Source organism: Barbus barbus, assembly GCF_936440315.1.
Source record: "Barbus barbus genome assembly, chromosome: 29".
NCBI classification, from domain to species: Eukaryota; Metazoa; Chordata; class Actinopteri; order Cypriniformes; family Cyprinidae; genus Barbus; species Barbus barbus.
In genome coordinates, this window is record NC_136757.1 from 14,949,847 (window position 1) to 14,970,054 (window position 20,208).

A 20,208-nucleotide genomic window follows, 5' to 3' on the forward strand; every position below is an offset into this window, starting at 1 on the left:
ACACAGACAACCAAGTGTTAATACATATGGATGTTTATTAAACTACACTACAGGGGAACATGCAACACCTAACCAGACACAAGAATACACACATTAAACATAGATGCCAACGCAAGGAAGGCATGGAGAGAGAGAGAGAGAGAGAGAGAGAGAGAGAGCGCAAGAGAGTAGAGTGTAATAGCAGGATTTACACATCAGCTAAACACAACCTGTTAAGAACCATCAGAGAATCACATCACCTTAATTAAAAGGGGCTGAAGCCTAGAAGCGCATCTAAATAGTTAACAAGCGGTTACTTGCATTGGTTTTTGTTGGTGCTGAGTAAAGTGTCCTGGTGCATGTATAATGCATAGATTCTTGATGAATTCCTTTAGGAGTGAAAGCTTCGTAATTCGTAATTAATTGAAAGCTTCGATTGGTCCAAAGTGAATCGACAAAGTTACTGGACTTAAAACTGCCAGAAGCTCGGACTCCCCACGAAAGGGGAGTCGCGAGATTTCCAAGGTGATGTGTGTGTCTCCAGGGCACCGAAAGTAAAGAGAAGACTTCGCCTTTTGGGTGTGGGAGAAGTTTTATCTGGTTTCCCTGTAACACCCATTTTGGTTAGTTTGACCAATAACAAGGCACATAGTTTCAGCGGGAAAGTGTTTCTTTGTCCCACTTGACACCTCATTTGCATGTTTTATGACCGGTCTGGAGAATCGGTGTAATTTTTCCCACAGTACAGTAAAAATAGTATGATGCATTTCACGATCACATGGTGTACATCATTGTTTGAGGAATAAAGAGCAGATCATTTTGATATCAAGAAAGAGACATCTAAAAGATATTAAACCATTCATACACCTGAATATGAGTGTTTAGAGCTTACTAATACAAATAACGAGTGGTAACTAGGCTAATATAATAAGGAAACATACAAACAACACATGAATATACCAGATACATTTGTAACTGATTAATTATGGTCTAAATAAAGAAAATGTCTCTATGTGTGAGTGTTATGTGTCTTGTAAATTTAAATCTAACTGAACATAAATTTCAGCTGAACACGAGACTAAAGGCAGAAACTCCCCAAAACAAGCAACAGTTGGAATTAGCTGCATTAAGTGCTGGGAAAAAGCATTTCAAAGGATGAGACCAAGAGTTTGGTGATGTCTATGGGTCACAGACTAACTGCTAAATAATAGCTACTAAACTAAACTAAATAATAGCTTTTAATCTTTTACATCTGACTTAAGTTCAACTGTCCCAATACTTATGCTCACATTAAATAGTGGGGTTGAACTCTAAAAGTGCTGTCCTTTTTATTTGTTGAAACAGCTAATGATAAAATGTGACATTCTGTAGTTTTCTGTAGTTATCATTTTCATCTTTTAATCATATTTGCAGATGTCTTGACTACACAGCAACAAGGCAATTTGGTCATTACTGTCCCAATACTTATGGAGGGCACTGTATGTATACAAATAGCTTTTTATATTTAAACTATATTAAATACATTAAAATTATAACATTCATTAAATTATTAAAATGGTTATCAAATACGGACATATAATAATTATTTCGTATTTCTTATATAGGGGTCATATGATGCGATTTCTTGTATTCCTTTTCTTTATTGTGTTATGTAGCTGTTTGTGCATGTATAAGATCTGCAGAGTTACAAAGCTCAAAGTCGACCATAAAAGGATTTATTCGATCTAAAAATGAAGGCTGATCCAGACCAGGCTAAAACGCCTCATTAAAACACGCCCCCACATGTCTACGTCATGATGTGGAAATATTTGTGTAATGCCACCCAAATGTGCACGCGAGGAAAGAAGGCGTGGTTTCAGTAACTGCAGTAGTGTTGATGCAGCCATGTCAGGGAGACGCTGTGTGTTTCTATGCGAAAGCAAAAGCACTTTATTTGTATTTCCAAAAGTAGATGCAATTAGGAATCATTGGTTAAGATTTGTTTACAACAGAACAGCACAATGTTCGAATTTATGCAATGCATTTTATGGACGACAGTTTCGTGAACCTACAAGAGTACAAGGCTGGCTGTGCACAAAGGCTATTTCTAATAAAAAAAAAAAATAAAAAAAAAAGGTAAACTCCGACTTTGCTATGACAATCTGGCGCTTCTGATTCAGTGACTGTAAGTATGTTTTGTTATTAGTTTAAGTATTTGCTACTGAATGTTCAAATGCGGAGTGTAGAGTAACAAGTCGTGTGTGAGGGGAACAGGGTGTACAGCTCATTAGTAATCGTCTTAACCACGGCTTGTGTACTGCAAATACATACGAGCATCATTACTGTTACTCTGTTCCCCTTTCGGGCTTGAACTGATGGCAAAACTAAGGACATTATTAACTGTCTTTATATTTACTTTGAAAGCTAATCTTTAAAAAAGCATCATATGACCCCTTTAAATTGTATAATAATATTCTGAATATATTGCAAATATTATAACATAAATGGAACTTTTTAATATTTATAACAGAAGAACTGACTTTCCAAGTAGTAGAATAGATTAATAAGCTGAACGTAGCAGATGCCTCCACTATACCTCTGACACAGCTGACATCTGAACTACCAGGCGGTCTCTTGGTTCCTATCAATGGTATGAATTGATTTTACCCACAAACACACATCAATGTCTGATAATGAGCTTGTCTAATGAGAGAAAAAGATTCAGCTAAGGCAAAGTCCCTTTAGGGTTTCCAGTCTATTCTGTTTCGTTCAAGAGAAACCACACTGGGAGTACCACAACCGCCCCCATGGAAATTAAGTACAAGACATGTACAAATGTTCAATAAAGTAACATTTTCTCTCTGTGTGTGCTAAACTAAAGCTGAATTAAGGCTGGGAGACTGCAGGATTGTGACACTGCACGCTAGGGACTGCTGAAAAGAGTGAGGAGCTCCAGGCTGTACATCAAAGTTCAGTCTGCACTCTTAGCTGGGCAGATCCTGTGTAAATGGAATAAAATCACACACAAATGGACTGAAACTACTGAGCTCCATCCCTCTGTACAACCAACATAATGACACCTGCACATATTCTGCATTCGCATTGCAAAAATAATTTTCTTAATGAATATTTTTCTTGTTGTCCAGTAAAAATATTTAAACATTCAAATAAGATGCTTGAATAGCAACATTGTGTAAGATAATATGTTTTTGCATAATATTTAGTTGGAAGCAAAAACTGTATATTACAAGGTCACCAAACAGTTGCAAAAATAACCAGTAACACTTTAGACCTCTAAAATTCTCATTATTAACAAGGTTTCTAATTGGCATGCATATTACTAGCATAGTGGCTGTTTATTAATATTTATAAAGCACATAGTCTTTTTCTGACTTTTTCAAGCTAGAAATGTACTATTTATATTCAAGTTCATTTCATATGGTTTTGAAATAACTTATTTTATAAAAAATAGCTTACTCTAAATGTCATGTGGTATAACTATCAAGACATAACATATTTAAATCTTGAATACATGTGAGTGTACAAATCTTAATTATTTTTATTTAAAAGATATTACTAGCATAATGGCTGTTTATTAGTCTTTTTCTGCATTGCATATTTTAGATCCCTTAATCCAAGCCCATATCTAAATAAATTAATAACTACCTTACCAACTACTAATTAGCAGAAAATTAGGTGTTTATTGAGGCAGAAGTCATAGTTAATAGTTGGTTAATAGTGAGAAGTGATCCCCAAACTAAAGAGTGACAAAATAAACTTTTTTATTCAGGTTTCCTATACAGACATATGGCATATCTTACTGTTTGTGTAGTTGTTTTGCTATAATTTGGGGTAAGAGGCATTTACAAACTGCTGTTTTTATCTGACTGTAGCTGTTTTCCTACAGACAAACAGACTTTCTTTTGTTAATTGAATTAGGATATGGTTATGTCAGATGTTACTCTTCTTTACATGAGATAAACTATAATTAGTAAAGTGGTGACGTATTGTCAAGTATGGTGACCCATACTCGAAATTGGTGCTCTGCGTTTAACCCATCCAAGTGCACACAGCAGTGAGTAGTGAACAAATGCACACACACACACACACACACACACCGTGAACACACACCCGGAGCAGTGGGCAGCCATGCTGCGGCGCCCGGGGAGCAGTTGGGGGTTCGGTGCCTTGCTCAAGGGCACCTCAGTCGTGGTATTGAGGGTGGAGAGAGCGCTGGACATTCACTCCCCCCACCTACAATCCCTGCCGGCCGGGGACTCGAACCCGCAACCTTTGGATTACAAGTCCGACTCTCTAACCATTAGGCCACGACTTCCCCTAATTAAACTATGAAGAGTAAAAGTGCTGTACGTAAATTCAGATTGACAATTATTGATGCTTGCAAACACATTCGTAAAATGATTACAAAATGGAAAAAAAAATAATGAAAGTATGTTTCCAATTAAAAGAGTTTTGTAAACACAATTATCAGTTCAAATGAAATATTCATTTGAACTAATGATTGGATAAACAATAATGAATTTGACTGTAATGCTGGACTAAAGCCAGTCTATTTAATATTTAATCTTCAGACACAGCACAGGGCTTCAGAGAGGTGAACGTGTGTCATTATAATAAAGCTTTGTGAACAAAGTCAATTCGTTCATACAAAAGATTAAAAACAATTCTAAATTGAGATTGAAAAATTGTGAGCCCATGTTTTTCAGTACAAATGCACTGAAGTCAAAGATTCATCACCTGAAGCATTCACTGTGTCCACTAATTAGTTTTTGAAGTTCCCAGAAAGTCCATGTTTGAGTTTACGAGCAAGCATTATTAATAATTATTCCTTAGAAATTTCATTATCGGAGAAAAAGTAATGTTTGTAATAAAATAAAGACAAATCTCTATTCACGGTCTAGGCCAAAACACTGTCTGTTTGTAATAGGCCAGATCTAAATTATGCTGTATATTGTTTCTACTTCACATAGACTTTAAATAAATACACACAAACAGATGTCTATTATATGACACATATTGTGATAATCTTTACTATTATAATCTATACTTCTTTAAAGTTTATATAGCATTATATAGTTATATTAAATGTTTTAAACATTTGTATTTAAAGTTAAGCCAATTTCTATTGTAGTTTTATGTTTTATTTGAATATTTTGCCCAAAGCAAGTAATGAATGCCAATATTTGATGCAGATAAATAAAGATATCTACAAAAAAAACTGAATCATTTAGAAAAATCTTATTCAAAACAGAATCAATGAATTATGATTAGAAAGTTCATAAAGAGAATGAACAGAGCAAAATGAAAAATAAATATGCTTTGTTGCAATTTTGATATCTTCATCTAATTCTGCCTGTACATGGCACATTTGCATATGTACATTCAAAAAAACATGACTGCATCCATATGATGTTTAAATCAATACAGATCTGATATAACTTTGCTCCTGACAAAAGCAAGGACTCTTAACGGAGTGTACTTCCTTCTTTGTCGCCATGTTAAAAATTAGAGCTGAGTACAGACTACCATCCCCTTCAGCAATATCTAGGGCAACTGTGAAATACTTTTTCCTCATCCTATTAAGACATTGACAGAGTGTGGACTGACTCAACCTTCTCCAACAACATGCTCCCAGGGAAAGCAAGAGAGCGAACGAGAGACTGACAAACAGAGAGAAGACAGGAACGACTGTGAATGCCTCCCTCCTTCATATTTAAAGCAGTTTTAAAGTTGATGCTGCCCTTAAGCCCTGCCCCAAAACAGCATTATGAGGCGGCTGAACGGGAAAGCCCAAAAGACTTTTGGGATCCTGACCCTGGAGGCCTGAGGTGGTGGGCTTCGGGGACACTCTAATTCAGTCATGAGGAAACGTTCTGTATATGGGATTAGCCCACATCATAAAGCCTGTATGATGCAGCCTCACTTCCTGCCAGCAGATAATGATGTGGCCCTGTTGAATATTTCAGGCTGTGGATTGTTAAGTGCTTTTTCACGGGGGAATGCTGTTGTGCGCTTTTGCTGTCTAACTGTGGCGTGATGCTCCATGTCTCCCCCGAGGAAGCACCTGGAAAGAGCACTGACCCTTATACTAAGATGCTCTTTAATTAGACTTACTACGGGGATGGACAGGGAATGTTTTATCTTTTTACTCCTCTTCTTTACACTCATGAATAAAATGGCAAGCATGAGGGGTATTAAGAAAATAATGATTAAAGATGCATGTGATTTAAAAGGACAGTTCAGCCACAAATGAAAACCAAATATGACTTATGGAACCACTTTTATGGTGATTTCTCATCCTTTTTTGAAGCTTAACAGGGCCAGTTTTCATTGACATTCATTATATGGAAAAAAAGCAGCCAGGATATTCTTCAGAAATTGAGCAGAAGATAGAAAGTCATATGAGTCATATGAGGAAAAACATGTCCAAAGTACAGTAAACGGTTGTTCATGTCAAGTTTAAATGGAAAATCTTTTAAAAAATCTAATTTAAAACACATGTGGCAAGCTGTAAATGTACTCTTTTATATTCAAGTTCATTTCATATGGTTTCGAAATCTTTTATTTTATTAATTTTCAAGCTTCAATTTCCTCTAAATGTCATGTGGTGTAACTATCGAGTAAAAGTTCATAACATTTAAATCTTGAATACATGTGAGTGTACAAATCTTAATTATATATATAAAAAAAGGTATTTAAAACATTTTCCATGGTAAATATATATCTATATTTGATCAAATATAAATTACTAAATGTCATTACATTTTTGGGGAGTTGCACACAGTGACATTTTACTTATCTTGCCTTGTCATAAAAATGTCAAATTATGTGTACTATGATGATATAAAAAAAAATCAGAAGAAATTTCAGAAATGAATCAGAATAAAGTCTATATGTAGCGCAAAAAAAAAAAAAAAAGAAGAAAAAAAAAATCCTACCTGATATTTGACACTAGGGATGTGTTACCATGTCCCTTTTGTGGCTCCATAGAACGCATTATTCGTTTTCTGTGCCTTTCCGAATACGGATTCGGGCACATCCCTATTTGACACACAAGCATGAGGCTTGGTCCCCTCTATGGCAAAATTTCCTCCTTTTATTCTTTATGTTGGTAACAATACATGACTTTGAATTGGCAGACAAAAGCTTAATAAGCAGTAAAGCAGTTAGTTAAAATAATAAAACTGCGTCACAAAAATAACAAAATCAATTTTAAATTCAGAAATTAAAAACATGTTCATCACAAAATACACTCAAGAGCTGGAAGGATACATGATTCTTGCCTTTTTGTCCAGCACAGACAATAGCCTTAGGCATTATGTTGAAGTATGGGGAAGAGAACAGCCACGTTTCTCTTTTATGAATCCTTCTGACATACAACACTTTTCATGTCTGAGTTTCAGAGTTGGCACTGAATCAACCATACTCTTTGCTTTTGTGATAAAAACACTTGGCGCTTTCACACCTTTGCTTGACCTTTAGTAAAGTAGACACAGCACCTGTAGCACACACTAGGTTTTTTCTGACAGCTTCATCAGCACCTGGTAATTACAGCAGATGAGCCTGCGGTGATCAAAGCCTCAGACACCAAAGAAAGGGGAAAAAAATGAGAGAAAGAAGGTGAGAGAAACAACTGGAAACAAGTTTAGGTGCTGAAGTATGGAGAGGTGAGGACACTATAGACTCGTCGGGTTGTGTTAATCCAGCTGGAGCAGGAACATGGGAATGTGCTGATCCACAGAGGCATGGAGAGTCTAAACGGCACTGTCTGCGGTAATCCTTGGGTTTACATGCTGTAATTGTACTGGAAGACGGCAGGAGGGCACACTGGGGATCTGATCTACAACCCCCCACCGACGACCAGAGCGTTCAATACACCCTCTACTCATTAACAAGGTTTCTTCAAGTGTTATGAAGGTAAATTAAAGACTATCTATCTATCTATCTATCTATCTATCTATCTATCTATCTATCTATCTATCTATCTATCTATCTATCTATCTATCTATCTATCTATCTATCTATCTATCTATCTATCTATCTATCTATCTATCTATCATCTAAAGAAGAAAAGCACCAGACCCCTCTGTTTGCGGATAACACTACAGTCATCGGCCTCATTCAAGACGGTGACGAGTCTGCCTATAGACAGGAGGTTAAAGAGCTGGCTGTCTGGTGCAGTTATAACAAGCTGGAGCTCAACACACTCAAAACTGTGGAGATGATAGTGTACTTCAGGAGGAACCCCCCTGCATTCCCCCCACTCACCATCATGGACAGCACTGTGGCTGCAGTGGAGACATTCAGGTTCCTGGGCACCATCATCTTTCAGGACCTGCAGTGGGACACTCACATAGACTCCATTGCTAAAAAGGCCCAACAAAAGGTTGTACTTCCTTCGCCAGCTGAGGAAATTCAACCTGCCACAGGAGTTGCTCACACAGTTCTACTCAGCCGTCATTGAGTCTGTCCTGTGCACTTCAATAACTGTCTGGTTCAGCTCAGCCACAAAATCAGAAATCAGAAGACTACAGAGGACAGTTCGGTCTGCTGAAAGGATTATTGGTGCTCCCCTGCCCACCCTCCAAGAACTATATACATCCAGAGTGAGAAAAAATACGCAGAAAATCACTCTGGATCCCTCACATCCATGCCATCTCCTTTTTGAACTTTTGCCATCTGGTCGGCGCTACAGAGCACTGAATACCAGGACAGTCAGGCATAAGAACAGTTTCTTTCCCCAGGCAATCTACCTCATTGCATTTGCATTTTTATTTAATTTAATTTTAATTTTATTGTATATATATATATATATATATATATATATGTGTGTGTGTGTGTGTGTGTGTGTGTGGGTGTGTGTGTCTGTCTGTCTATCTATCTCCACTCTGTAGATAATGCTTTTTAACCCTGTGTTTTCTTTTTTCTTGCCAAAGTTCTTGGCGAAACAGCATCATAAATAAATAACAATCACAGGGTACTTTGTTAGCTACCCTGTAATTCTTCCTCCAAATAGAATGGATGTTTCGCTCACTACAAGTCTTAAGATGTTTCCCAGTGCCAAAACAGATATTTGTTTCAGCGAAGTCGAGGCGTTGACAGGCACCTCTGCTTTGAGGACTACGCTTCTCTATACTGGGGGACATTCATCCTGTGGGAGAGCAAGAGATGTTTATGTCTATGACTATTCACAGCGTGCAGCCACAATACAAACACTAAATAAAAAGCCATAAATAAATAATGAACAAAAAGGGAAGATTTCAGATTTCTGAAACACTGCAGAAGAATATGCAAAGAGCATGAGATCACATTACAGAAAAACGTGTTACGGAGATGACAGTGCGATCATAGGCTAGAAAAAAAAATAGCTTGTTTGGATTTCCATGTAAACATCTAAGTTACATATTGTACATATAAAAATGAGGGATTGTATTGCAGGTATTCACAAAAATTAACCACCAAGCCTTAAAGAGCCACCAAGTCACCAACACCCTGTGGTGAAAATCAAGTTTTTCACACCGTTTTAACACTGTTTACATCTATACATGTACGACCTGTTTCCTACCATCACAGATATAGAACAATCCCCTCAACTTGTGGCATGGGGCTTTTCATATCATTAGTAAAGTGTTTCTATCTAAAGATGTTGATTTTTAAAAGGTAGTTATCTGAGATGGCAAATGGTAACATGCTTTGTATATCATTAGCAACACAATGTTAGCTGTTTGATAATATTGTCAAGCCAAAGGCTAATGATATCAATTACCGTTATGTGTTTGATGTTGTAGACTAGAGAGTGATACATAAAATGCACTACCACTTGTAGATGGCCCTGTATAACTCGCTCTTCCTTTTCTTCTGATTTCTTCAGAATCAGTTTCTGGTTCAAACATAAATGGTGAAATTAGTCCAATATTGGCACTTGCAATTGGGTAGCATTCAGTACTTCAGTTAACTAAAAGTGGAGCAGGTTTGAGCTGGTCTGATTGAGTGGAGGCAGGGACTAATTTGCATATTCTTGGTCCACGTATGCAAAAGGATGTAAGGGTGTGGGGTTATATTAAAGTGACTTTAAGGTAAGATGGGAAAAAACTACGCCATTTTGATTATCAAAGATACATTTTAAGGGATACAATTAGTGACTGCAGGGGAATTTTGGGTGCATTCACATTAGCAAAATTTCACTGCCAAAAAACAAAAACAAAAAATCCATCTATTGTCAGTGTAGCGATGTATAGAGTATATCTTGTGGAGAAATCATGATAAACACACTTGGGGTCTGATCGAGAACCCCCACCTACGACCAAAGCATTCAATACACCTTTCTCCTAATTAACAAGGTTTCTTCAAGTTTTATGAAGGTAAATTTAAGACTTAAAGGGTTAGTTCACCCAAAAATGAAAATTACTGACTTTAGTAGTTAAGTAGTAGTTTCTGCTGGGGTATAGAAGTACTTAAAGTAAGCTTTTAGTAATTAATGAAATGCAAACTTTTTTTGCTGATCTGAAAAATGATCCGATCCGCAACTCAAAATCCGTAGTATGATCCGAATCGTGAGTTTTGTGATCTGTTTTGTACTTTTTTTTTTTTTTTTTTTTTAAGAGGTTTAACCTAACATTTTTCACATTATAACCTAAATTCATTAACACAACCAGGATTGTGATCTGAAATATCTATAATATTATATTAAAGAGATGGTCCTAAAGAAAACTCTCTTAGCCAAATTCTGTACCAGAACAAGAGGGACTTTAGCTCAATAGAATAAACTTTCACCTTCAGGAAAAAAAAAAAAAGGTAATAGATCTCTGTATAAGTCTACAAAGTGGAAGTGAGGAGTGGTGTGGAACAAAGAAGTAAATATGGGACAGCAGCGAACAAAAGCGCAGCTATGCCCAGCTCTTCTTCCATATCTATTCAATCACTTCCTCCTTTAACAATATGATAATACAATTCATGTCACACATGCGGAGGAAAATATATTTTCTACTCTTGGAAAATTGAAGAGAGACTGCAGTTGAAAAGAGAAACCCAGGGCATTTAACACATTGGCAATCTACAGGGAGATGTCTAGACAAAATGTGCCAAAAAAAGTGTGCAGCTCTAAAGCAGCACAAATTAATGATAGCCTTGCTCGTCCGCTCTCTTTCTCTACCTCCAATCCTACAGGCTGAGACAGCTCCTCTCAAAGAATATCTGAATCTACCTAATGGAATGGAAAATTGGGGGAAATGGGGAGTCAGACCCGAGGGGATATCTTTCCCCACTGTACAGTTTTCACATATTTAACACAGGCGCTTTTACAACCTTGCCTTGCACGTCGGCAAACACATTAATGCACATCACCCTGTCATAAAGGTGCCAGGGCCATTTACGAATATTAATATAACACACTCAATGTCATGCTGTACTACTCTGGCCATACCCTGAGGGCCACCTTTACCTAGTAACAAAACAGAGTTTGTTTCAGGTCTTAAATGCTGTGTAGCTCACGGTTGAGAATGATCTAAGTGTGCGAATGCAGGCACTTGTAGATACGCAAGCTCAGTTGTTGTGATGCTGAAATGTGTCAAACCATAATCTGCTGCAAGCATAAGCTGTTTTCTGAGGTCAGTTTTCTCGTTCAGGTCAACAACTGTCATGAAAAAGATAATCTTATTAAATCCGTTAGCTAAAGCTGGCATGGTTTAATTAGCCAGCAAAACAACATTCGAACTGATGGCACACACATTTGACTGTAAGCTTAAACCATCAGATTCATCTGCGCAAAATAAATATTTTCCATTGCAAGTCAATTCAACCACAGATGGCGATAGAGAGCCAGAATTGCGTACTTGTGCAAACTACACTACTGTTCAAATATCAAAAGTCAGATTTTTAAAAATTAAATTAATATCTTTGTTCAGCAAGGATGCATTAAAATGGTCAAAAGTGATGGTAAAGACATTATAATTTTACAATAGATTTTTATTTGCATAGTGATTCTTAACTTTTTAGCAAAGAATCCTGAAAACAAAGTATCACCGTTTCCACAAAAACAGTAGTCTCAGCCTCAGACGTCACGCCCACTGAACATTGGCTAAACGTCTGATGCATATGACACACTTATCTGGAAACACTTCAGGAGTGTCGAAGTCGTCGTCGGATTGGTTGAATTATACAGGATTTCCGGGAGACGTGCGTGTCGCGTTCTTTAACATTCCGCCTGGAAACAAATTTGCCGTGGCGCCAAACCCCCTCACGAAAGAAGAAAGCCGTCGTCTTTACAACTGTGACGACAAACACTTATCAGGATCAAATAAATGCTGGATTTTCAAAAGTATGTGAAATATTTAAATTTCGTGGCATATAATCTTTAAAATACATCCGAGAGTTTAACACACCGACCAGTCTGTTATTGTGGAAACATTTCCACGCCCCGAAACGTGACGCTGAACGAAACAGAACTGTGATTGGTTGTTTGACATGTCGGTCAAACGGCCTCATGGGCGGGCCTTGGCCAATGAAAGCTACCATACATTCAAGACCTTCAGCCGTCAGTCTGAAGGTCTGGTTATGCGAGACTACAAAAACAGCAACTGTTTCAACATTAACAATAAATCTTTCTTAAGCACCAATTTGGCATATTAGAATGATTTCTGAAGAATCATGTGACACTGAAGACTGGAGTAATGGCTGCTAAAAATTCAGCTTTGTATCACAGGAACAAATTACATTTTAAAATACAATAAGCTAGAAAACAATTGTAATAGTTTTTCACAATGTTAATGTTTTTACTGTATTGATCAAATAAACGCTGCTTTGGTGAGCATAAGAGACTTCTTTCAAATAGCAAAAATCTTACCAACCCCAACTTTTTCATCTGTAATATATGTTTCTAAGCTAATTATGTAGCAGATGTTAGAAACTCTATATGCAAGTTTTAACTACCTTGGTGCTTGCTGATGGTCATACATAGTTAATGAGTGGCTGATGCTGATGGGACGTTAAGATGGCTAGTAATAGACTTTCCTACCTCTCTATTCCCAGTGACGTCTACCTAGCCTCTTCTTTTTCTCTGCATATTTTCCCACGTCTTTCGGCTCAGTGGGCTTTCACGTTAGATCAAACTCCATCACATATTCCCTACTGATTGCTCGACCTGTGCTCTAATACGTTTTCAATGAAGGCAAAAACAAAAGAATATTTTGTACCCCAGCAGGGATGATTAGCCAAAATGGCTAATCGAGCAATTACACCACAGTAAAGCTTTTAGATGTTTTGATATATAGAGAGGTGAGCCGAATGTAGCCAATGGATTTAATGATGTGGAAAACTAATTCTTGCATGGTGGAACAACTAATTATGACAGATTGCTTTGAACCATTAAAATGGAAATATGGACAAAGTACATATCTACATATCTCCGTAGTGGTGTATACACAGGGGCCCAAAAAAATGATTCAAAATCACAGCTGGAAATAAACAAAATTTTAGGATTTTGTGGAATGCGAAACAAAGATTTTAAAACCTTATTGCATTTTTTTCAACTTTTTCCACTCAAATTGCATTGTATATAATATAATTTTTATCAAATAAAAACTACCAGCCACCATTTGAATCTCTGAGCTGGAGATGGTGGTCAGTGGAAGGATGTAAAGCAGGATGCTGAAACATGGCCATCACTCATTACCCTGGAGTCACCTTCACACCAGTTTCCCCACCAACAAGTCTATATCAGGAACAAAAGCCATTAAAAAGCCTGCTCAGAAGGGGCTGATAATGTTCTGGACAATTAACCATATGAAAAGAGATCTCTTGTGACACTATTAAAATGTGGAGTGAAAAACTACAAATTTTCTTTCAGTAAGACTCTCAAGAGTGTTTGCAGAGTTTTTCAGCAGGCTGGAAAAACATCCCCCTCACAGGAGGAAGCTGAAATAACTACTGCTAATGTGTTAGCAGGGGGTCACATTAGACAGGTTTTGTTTTCTGGTCAACGTCAACAAGTGTGGAAACATATTGTGTATGTCTGAAAACACAGCAGTTAATTGGAGAGATGTTTAAAACACAAGTGGCTTCAACATATGCACAGAACTTGTGAAAAACTGCCATTCTGCTTATCTATAATATTTGTTTGCAAATGATCAAGCCAGTGTAAATATACATTGTTCACTGCAAAAGAAACGAACAAGATACTTTATAAAGAGGGGCTGAAATGGCACAAATCAGTTCTTAATTAGTCCATGAAATATTTAAACATCATTAAAACAAAATAAATTTACTTAAAATTGAGTGGCCAAATTTCTTGTTTAATCAAACTTCATTGTTTAATTTGATTTATAGTTAAAATATAACTAACAGGGTAAGAAAATAACCTTAACTCAAGATATATTTTATATTAAAAAAATAATGTTTTTAATGCATTTTGCTTCAAGGAAACCTCGAGGGCCATCTTAAAGGGATAGTTTACCCAAAAATGAAAATTCTGTCATTATTTACTCACTCTCACGTTGTTCCAAACCCATAAGACCTATAAGGTATTTTTGATGAAATTCAAAAGCTTTCTGACCCTTCATAGACAGCAATGCAACTGACATGTTCAAGGCCCAAAAAGGTAGTAAGGACATTGTTAAAATAGTCCATGTGACATCAGTTTTTCAGAACCTTAATTTTATGAAGCTATGAGAATACTTTTTGTGTGCAAAGAAAACAAAAATAACGACTTTATTAAACAATTCCATCCTCTTCCGTTTAAGTCTTAAATGTGCATTCACGACAGTACCACGGCACATGTGTGTGCATTCCTCCACAGCGCATCCAGGTTCTATCTCAGAACGCCAGATCCTGCGTCAACAGCATCACACGCATGCGTCGTGATACTCTCATGAAAGCGCGGTAAAGACTGACATGGAAAATTATGGTTGAACCACTTATGTCACATGGTCTATTTTAAGTCTCACTATCTTCCTGAGCCTTGAACATGGTAGTTGCATTGCTCTCTATACAGGGTCAGAAAACTCTCTGATTTCATCAAAAATATTTTAATTTGTGTTCCAAAGTTGAAAGGAAGTAATTAATGATGGAATTTCATTTTTGGGGGGTGAATTTATTTTACTTATTTAGAATAAATTATTTTACTTAAACTTATTTTATAATTTTATATATTTTATGAACATCTTAAAGCCTTTATCCAAAGTATTTAAATTAACAACTGCCGTTTAATAAATCCTGTATACGTATGGCTTAAAATGGCTTAATTGTTCAAGCTTCAAGCTCAATATAATCATTAATAAAATCAAAACAAGGGTAAGGAACACAGGATGCCTCTTTCCTGCATTCTTAAACTAAACATTTCTTCATGCGCTTTCCCAATAGTAGCGAGTCAGTATAACAAGCCTTCCTTCTGAAGCAATTATCCACTCTGATTAAAGAAACTTGCTTATTGTAATTACTTTGTACTTAAAAAATTCATTTAATCTTTTGGAAGTGCAGCACAGATCTTGTTTGTGTCAGAGACCATTATCTTTAATGAAATCTGACAATTTAATTTGTGCATGATGGCAGTGAGGTTGCAGTGAGTTCCAGTGGATGAGAGGAAGTTGCATTATTAAAGGAATATAGCCTGTTGTCTGAGGACTTTGGCACACCGGAGTACTCAAGGACAATCGCTGACACTCTGATTAACATCTCATATCAGATCCAAGTCACTTCACATGTTCGGCACTATAACAGCACGTTTGGCTGATTTATAAAATATTTTAGTGCACGTAAAAACTTTGCATTTGTGATTTCAAATCATGAATTTTCAAATCTGATGGCAAATTTTCCACTTCATTATAAGATTCTTGAGTCAGAAGCTGTCTTTAGCATGCGGTTTGAATTGCGCACATCACTTACACTGGTCAGATCTTTAAAGAAATAGTTTACCCAAAAATGAAAATTTACTGAAACTTTTACCCTCACGCCATCCAAGATGTAAGTGGGTTTGTTTCTTCAACGGAACAGATTTGGAGAAATCTACAATTATATATCTTGCTCACCAGTTTATCCTCTACAATGAATGGGTGCCGTCAGAATGAGAATTTATACAGCTGTTTTTATTTTTGGGTGAACTATGCCTTTAAAAAATAATAAATAAACAAAGTTGCACTTCATAAAGTGACTGATTAGCATGCAAATAATAATTATATTTACTCAACAAAGCCATTCGACGATTGTTTATTTCTGACCGTGTTTACACCAACTCCACTAGCTACTGTAGGTTCATTTGGTCTCTGCTCTGATAAACTGTGCTGTAAAACTAGTGTACCAGAAAGTGAATTCAATATAATTTGTGTTTTTAACTACTCCATAAATAACCTTTTCATTGACTGTTTCAAAATTGTAGAAAGGAAAGTGAAAAATATGTTTGCAGCCTAAATGCTAAAAAGTGCGACAGAGTGCTTTTGTGTAACCACAAGGAACGTACAAATGACTTCCTGATCAGCAACTGACACAAATCAATTATTTCATTTATTCCAGTTAAATAAACAAGTCCAACTTATTTCTCCAGACGGGTGGAGACTGGGGTATCCCCATCTGAGAGCTTAGCCTGATCTGCACATTATTCAGCTGCAAAGCTGCCGTTATGTCATGAGCAATTGATCCACATTCCGTGGGGAAGACAGAGATAGATTAGGACCAATATTTGAATGAGCAAATACACATAAATATGACTAAAGTAATTAACGGCAAACGAATGGAAAGAACAGATTAATTATCTTGCGGATCACTGGGGGACGACTCTTATGTTACTGCTGCTTAACTACCTCCTCACGCCACCAAAGCTGAGACGAACAGACGTGCAAACAACAGAAAAACTGATAAACAATGTGTGCTGATGCACTGCACTCTCTGAGGGAGGCTGATGGAATTCATTAGACTTCTGTGATTATCAATTAAAATTCAAAAGCTCTTTGAATTAAGACAATTGTGTTTCTGGAAGCGTCGAACCTGATATTGTGGTTTTGAGTGGGATGTTTCTTACCCGACTGACTCCACGGCCACGGTCCTCTCCGTAGTTGGTGCCCAGGATCTCAAAGTAGATGTTGGGGTTAGTGCCGTTATCATTAAACTCCAGCAAGTTGGTCAGACCACTTACTCCTCCCTGCAAAAAAAACAAAGTGATGTATAAATCAAATGCTTAAGTTTGACATGTGTTTGACATGGCTGCCATCTAATGAAAATGGATAAAAATCCTAGAAAGCTAGAAAGTCAATGATGTTGTGTCAAACCAGTCATACCACCCAAACAAAATAGACAGAATGGTGCCACCAGGGAGGTCTTTTAATGTGTTAATATTATAGCATTTATGTCCCTACCACTTTTTCCTCCTCTCTCTACTGTCTCTATGAGCAAAAAGGCCTCACTCTTGTCTTCCCTGTTTTTCGTCAGCACCCTTTATTTGAACTCCAAAAATAACTCCACAGCATCATTCCAACCTACAAAAATGCCCAGCCCTAAACCACATCCAAAACATGTCCTGCCCAGCGACAACCCACATGAACAGACAGATAATTGTTGTAAATTCACTCTACCAATACCAATGCTGACAGAACGAATTAGACAGCCAATTATAAAAGCTGATGAGCGCTTTCCAAATGAGTTCACCAACTGCTGCTTTGTAAAGCCGATACACACAAACTTCCCCTAATTAAGCTGCAAAGCAATGTTCCAGTCCAAACAGTCCTGTGGGAATTGAATACAAGTCCATTATGCAAATGATGTACAGTAAAATAACTGTGTAACACTCCGTACCATTTCAATATATTTATATATTGCATGCCTGCGCTCCCAGACATCCCTTCAAAATGAGGTTGTTAAAATCTAGGCAGATTCCAAGGTGGTACGAGCCAGTGTGTTCTTGCGGTCACCCAGTGTCTGAATAAATCGCCCTATCTGCTTTAATACCACTGTCACACAGGCAGCGGTGTGGAGGTGAGAGCCGGCCGAGAGGTGATATCTCTACTGTGGGATGGCAGGGAGGATCAGATACATGTGGATACAGGAGGAACAGTACATCCCTTAGGGGGTAAAGCCGTTCACCACGAAGCATGGTGTTAAACCAGCACTCAGTCACTAGCCCTGTAACATCGACTGTCATCTCACCCCAGGCAGTGAGCCATTTCTGTGGCCCTGCTGTACACCAGACAGACAGAAGGGAGGAGAGTTTCACTGTACCACAACATTCCCCCTCTCCCCAAAGAGCACACATATAGAGTCTCATTACGGTCCTCAAAACCAAACAGTCATTCATTTTCCAATGCAAATGCATCCAAGGTCAAACTCCAACTCAAGCACATCTCTTTAATCACAGCAGGTCTCAGAGTTAGGACCTTTTCTGTTGGCCTGGTCACGTTTTGCTCCATACTGCCAACATTTTTCACAGGCCTTTATAGTTTTAACAATGTTATGGATAGTTCACCCAAAAATGAACATTCTGTCATTATTCACATCGTTCCTAACCTGTATTACTTTCTTTCTTCTATGGAACTTTTCATATATAATGAAAGTGATTGAGACTGGTGCTCTAAAGCTATAGAAATGGAGGGAAAAACTGTATAAAAGTAGTACATACAATTACGAAACGAAATTGAAGTCGTTACTCACAAAAAAATCTTGGCATGTGTCCAAGATCTGGCTGCAAGTAATGATGCCTGATTCATGAATGAATCAATATTGTGATTCATATCAAAATTTATTGATCCAGTTCACCAAACTGGCTGTTTTACATTTGGATGGTGACTGATTTTTACATTTTAATCCTTTAAGGAAATGATTTCTTTACAAAAAAATAAATACAATAATAATAATAATAAACACAAAAATACAGTATCAAATTATAATACATTCAAAAATATTGCAATAAATAAACTGATACATAACCACATACATATTGTTTCCTGAACGTACTGCAATTTTGTTTTTACATACAATAATACGATTAATAAAAGTGAAAAATATTAATGCAAATAAAATATTAATATAATTGTTTTTGTTACTTACATTAATACTGTTAATAAAAGTAAAAATGAAATATGAAACACTAATAAAAATAAATGTTACCTATGACAGCTATAAATTCATAAATTATTAAAAAATAACAATTTACTTAAAGCCTGTATGTATGATTCATTATAAAAGTAGTTTTAATGCATTAATTATGCCTTGTAATAGACCTTATAATACATTGTACAATCTCATGAATAATTGTAACCACATCTTATCAATTCATTGTTACACTACGCATTTAAATTCAGTTATAATTATTAACAACAAGAAATAATGTATTACAATGCACATTGTGAATTATTACAACGCATTGTACCCTTTAATAACCCTTTATAATGCATTATACATAAAGGCTTTACGTAAGTGTTAGACTATTACTACACAATTTCACAATCTACGTCTGAATAACTAAAAGTTTAAGTTTGCAATGCACAGTTCTATCAAGCAGCCTGATACTGGCCTCGGGCCAGCAGGTCACGTTTATCATAAAGCCCTGTACAGTGCTGTACCTTCTTCACGGTATCCAGCATAGACTTGCCACCCTGCCAAGGTTTGGAGCCCTTGCGTATGCATGAAAGACTCGCCATGCTGTGCCATTTCCGGTCCTCCAGCTTCCTGTGGAAGGTGTTGGCCAGCAGCAGCACCGTGTCGTAGATGTAGCGGTTGGTGATCTGACAAGACGACAAAAAGCAGCAGGGAAACAAAGACACAAAAAGAAAAGGAACAGACGACGTGAGCACAGAGAGCCAGAGACACCAGATTAATATTCTCTTACAAGAAAAAGATTTATGTCTGAGTGTGTACAGCTGAGATGAAAGGTCTCTACAGTGGAAATGACAACAGGCTGCACGCATTGAACGAGCCCTCGAAGACAATGGAGTTTAATAAGCAACAGAAAAAAAAAAAACACACACAATACCTGTTATTTCCATAATCATAATACGCTTGTATATGCATACAGGCTTTAGTGTTCTTGTCTGACCTGGGACATCAATTGTAACCGCACAATATGTTTTTTATTTGGTCATCTTGGCATGGTTTTAATGTAAACAGTCAATTTGGTCTCGAGTAAATGTAAACAGGCGAGGCCAAAAATGGCTTTGCGTCAAGATATCAGTATATGGAGTCTGTGTATTGAGTTTTGCAGCATAAATGCATAGTGCTCTGTTGCTATTCTGGGAGGCGTTGGGAAGTTTCTTC

The 20,208-nt window shown here is 37.0% G+C and overlaps 1 protein-coding gene across 1 annotated transcript in view; it reads right to left on the minus strand.

Annotated features, from left to right (window-relative positions):
- LOC306849091 (glutamate receptor ionotropic, delta-2-like) overlaps window positions 1-20,208 on the minus strand; it is a gene marked incomplete at both ends in the record, with an annotated part of 138,479 nt that overhangs the window by 70,433 nt on the left and 47,838 nt on the right. Inside the window, 2 exons of the mRNA XM_079383944.1 lie at window positions 16,985-17,104; window positions 19,518-19,679. Coding sequence (XP_079240070.1) covers window positions 16,985-17,104; window positions 19,518-19,679 — 282 coding nt within the window. The remainder of the gene's footprint in view (window positions 1-16,984; window positions 17,105-19,517; window positions 19,680-20,208) is intronic.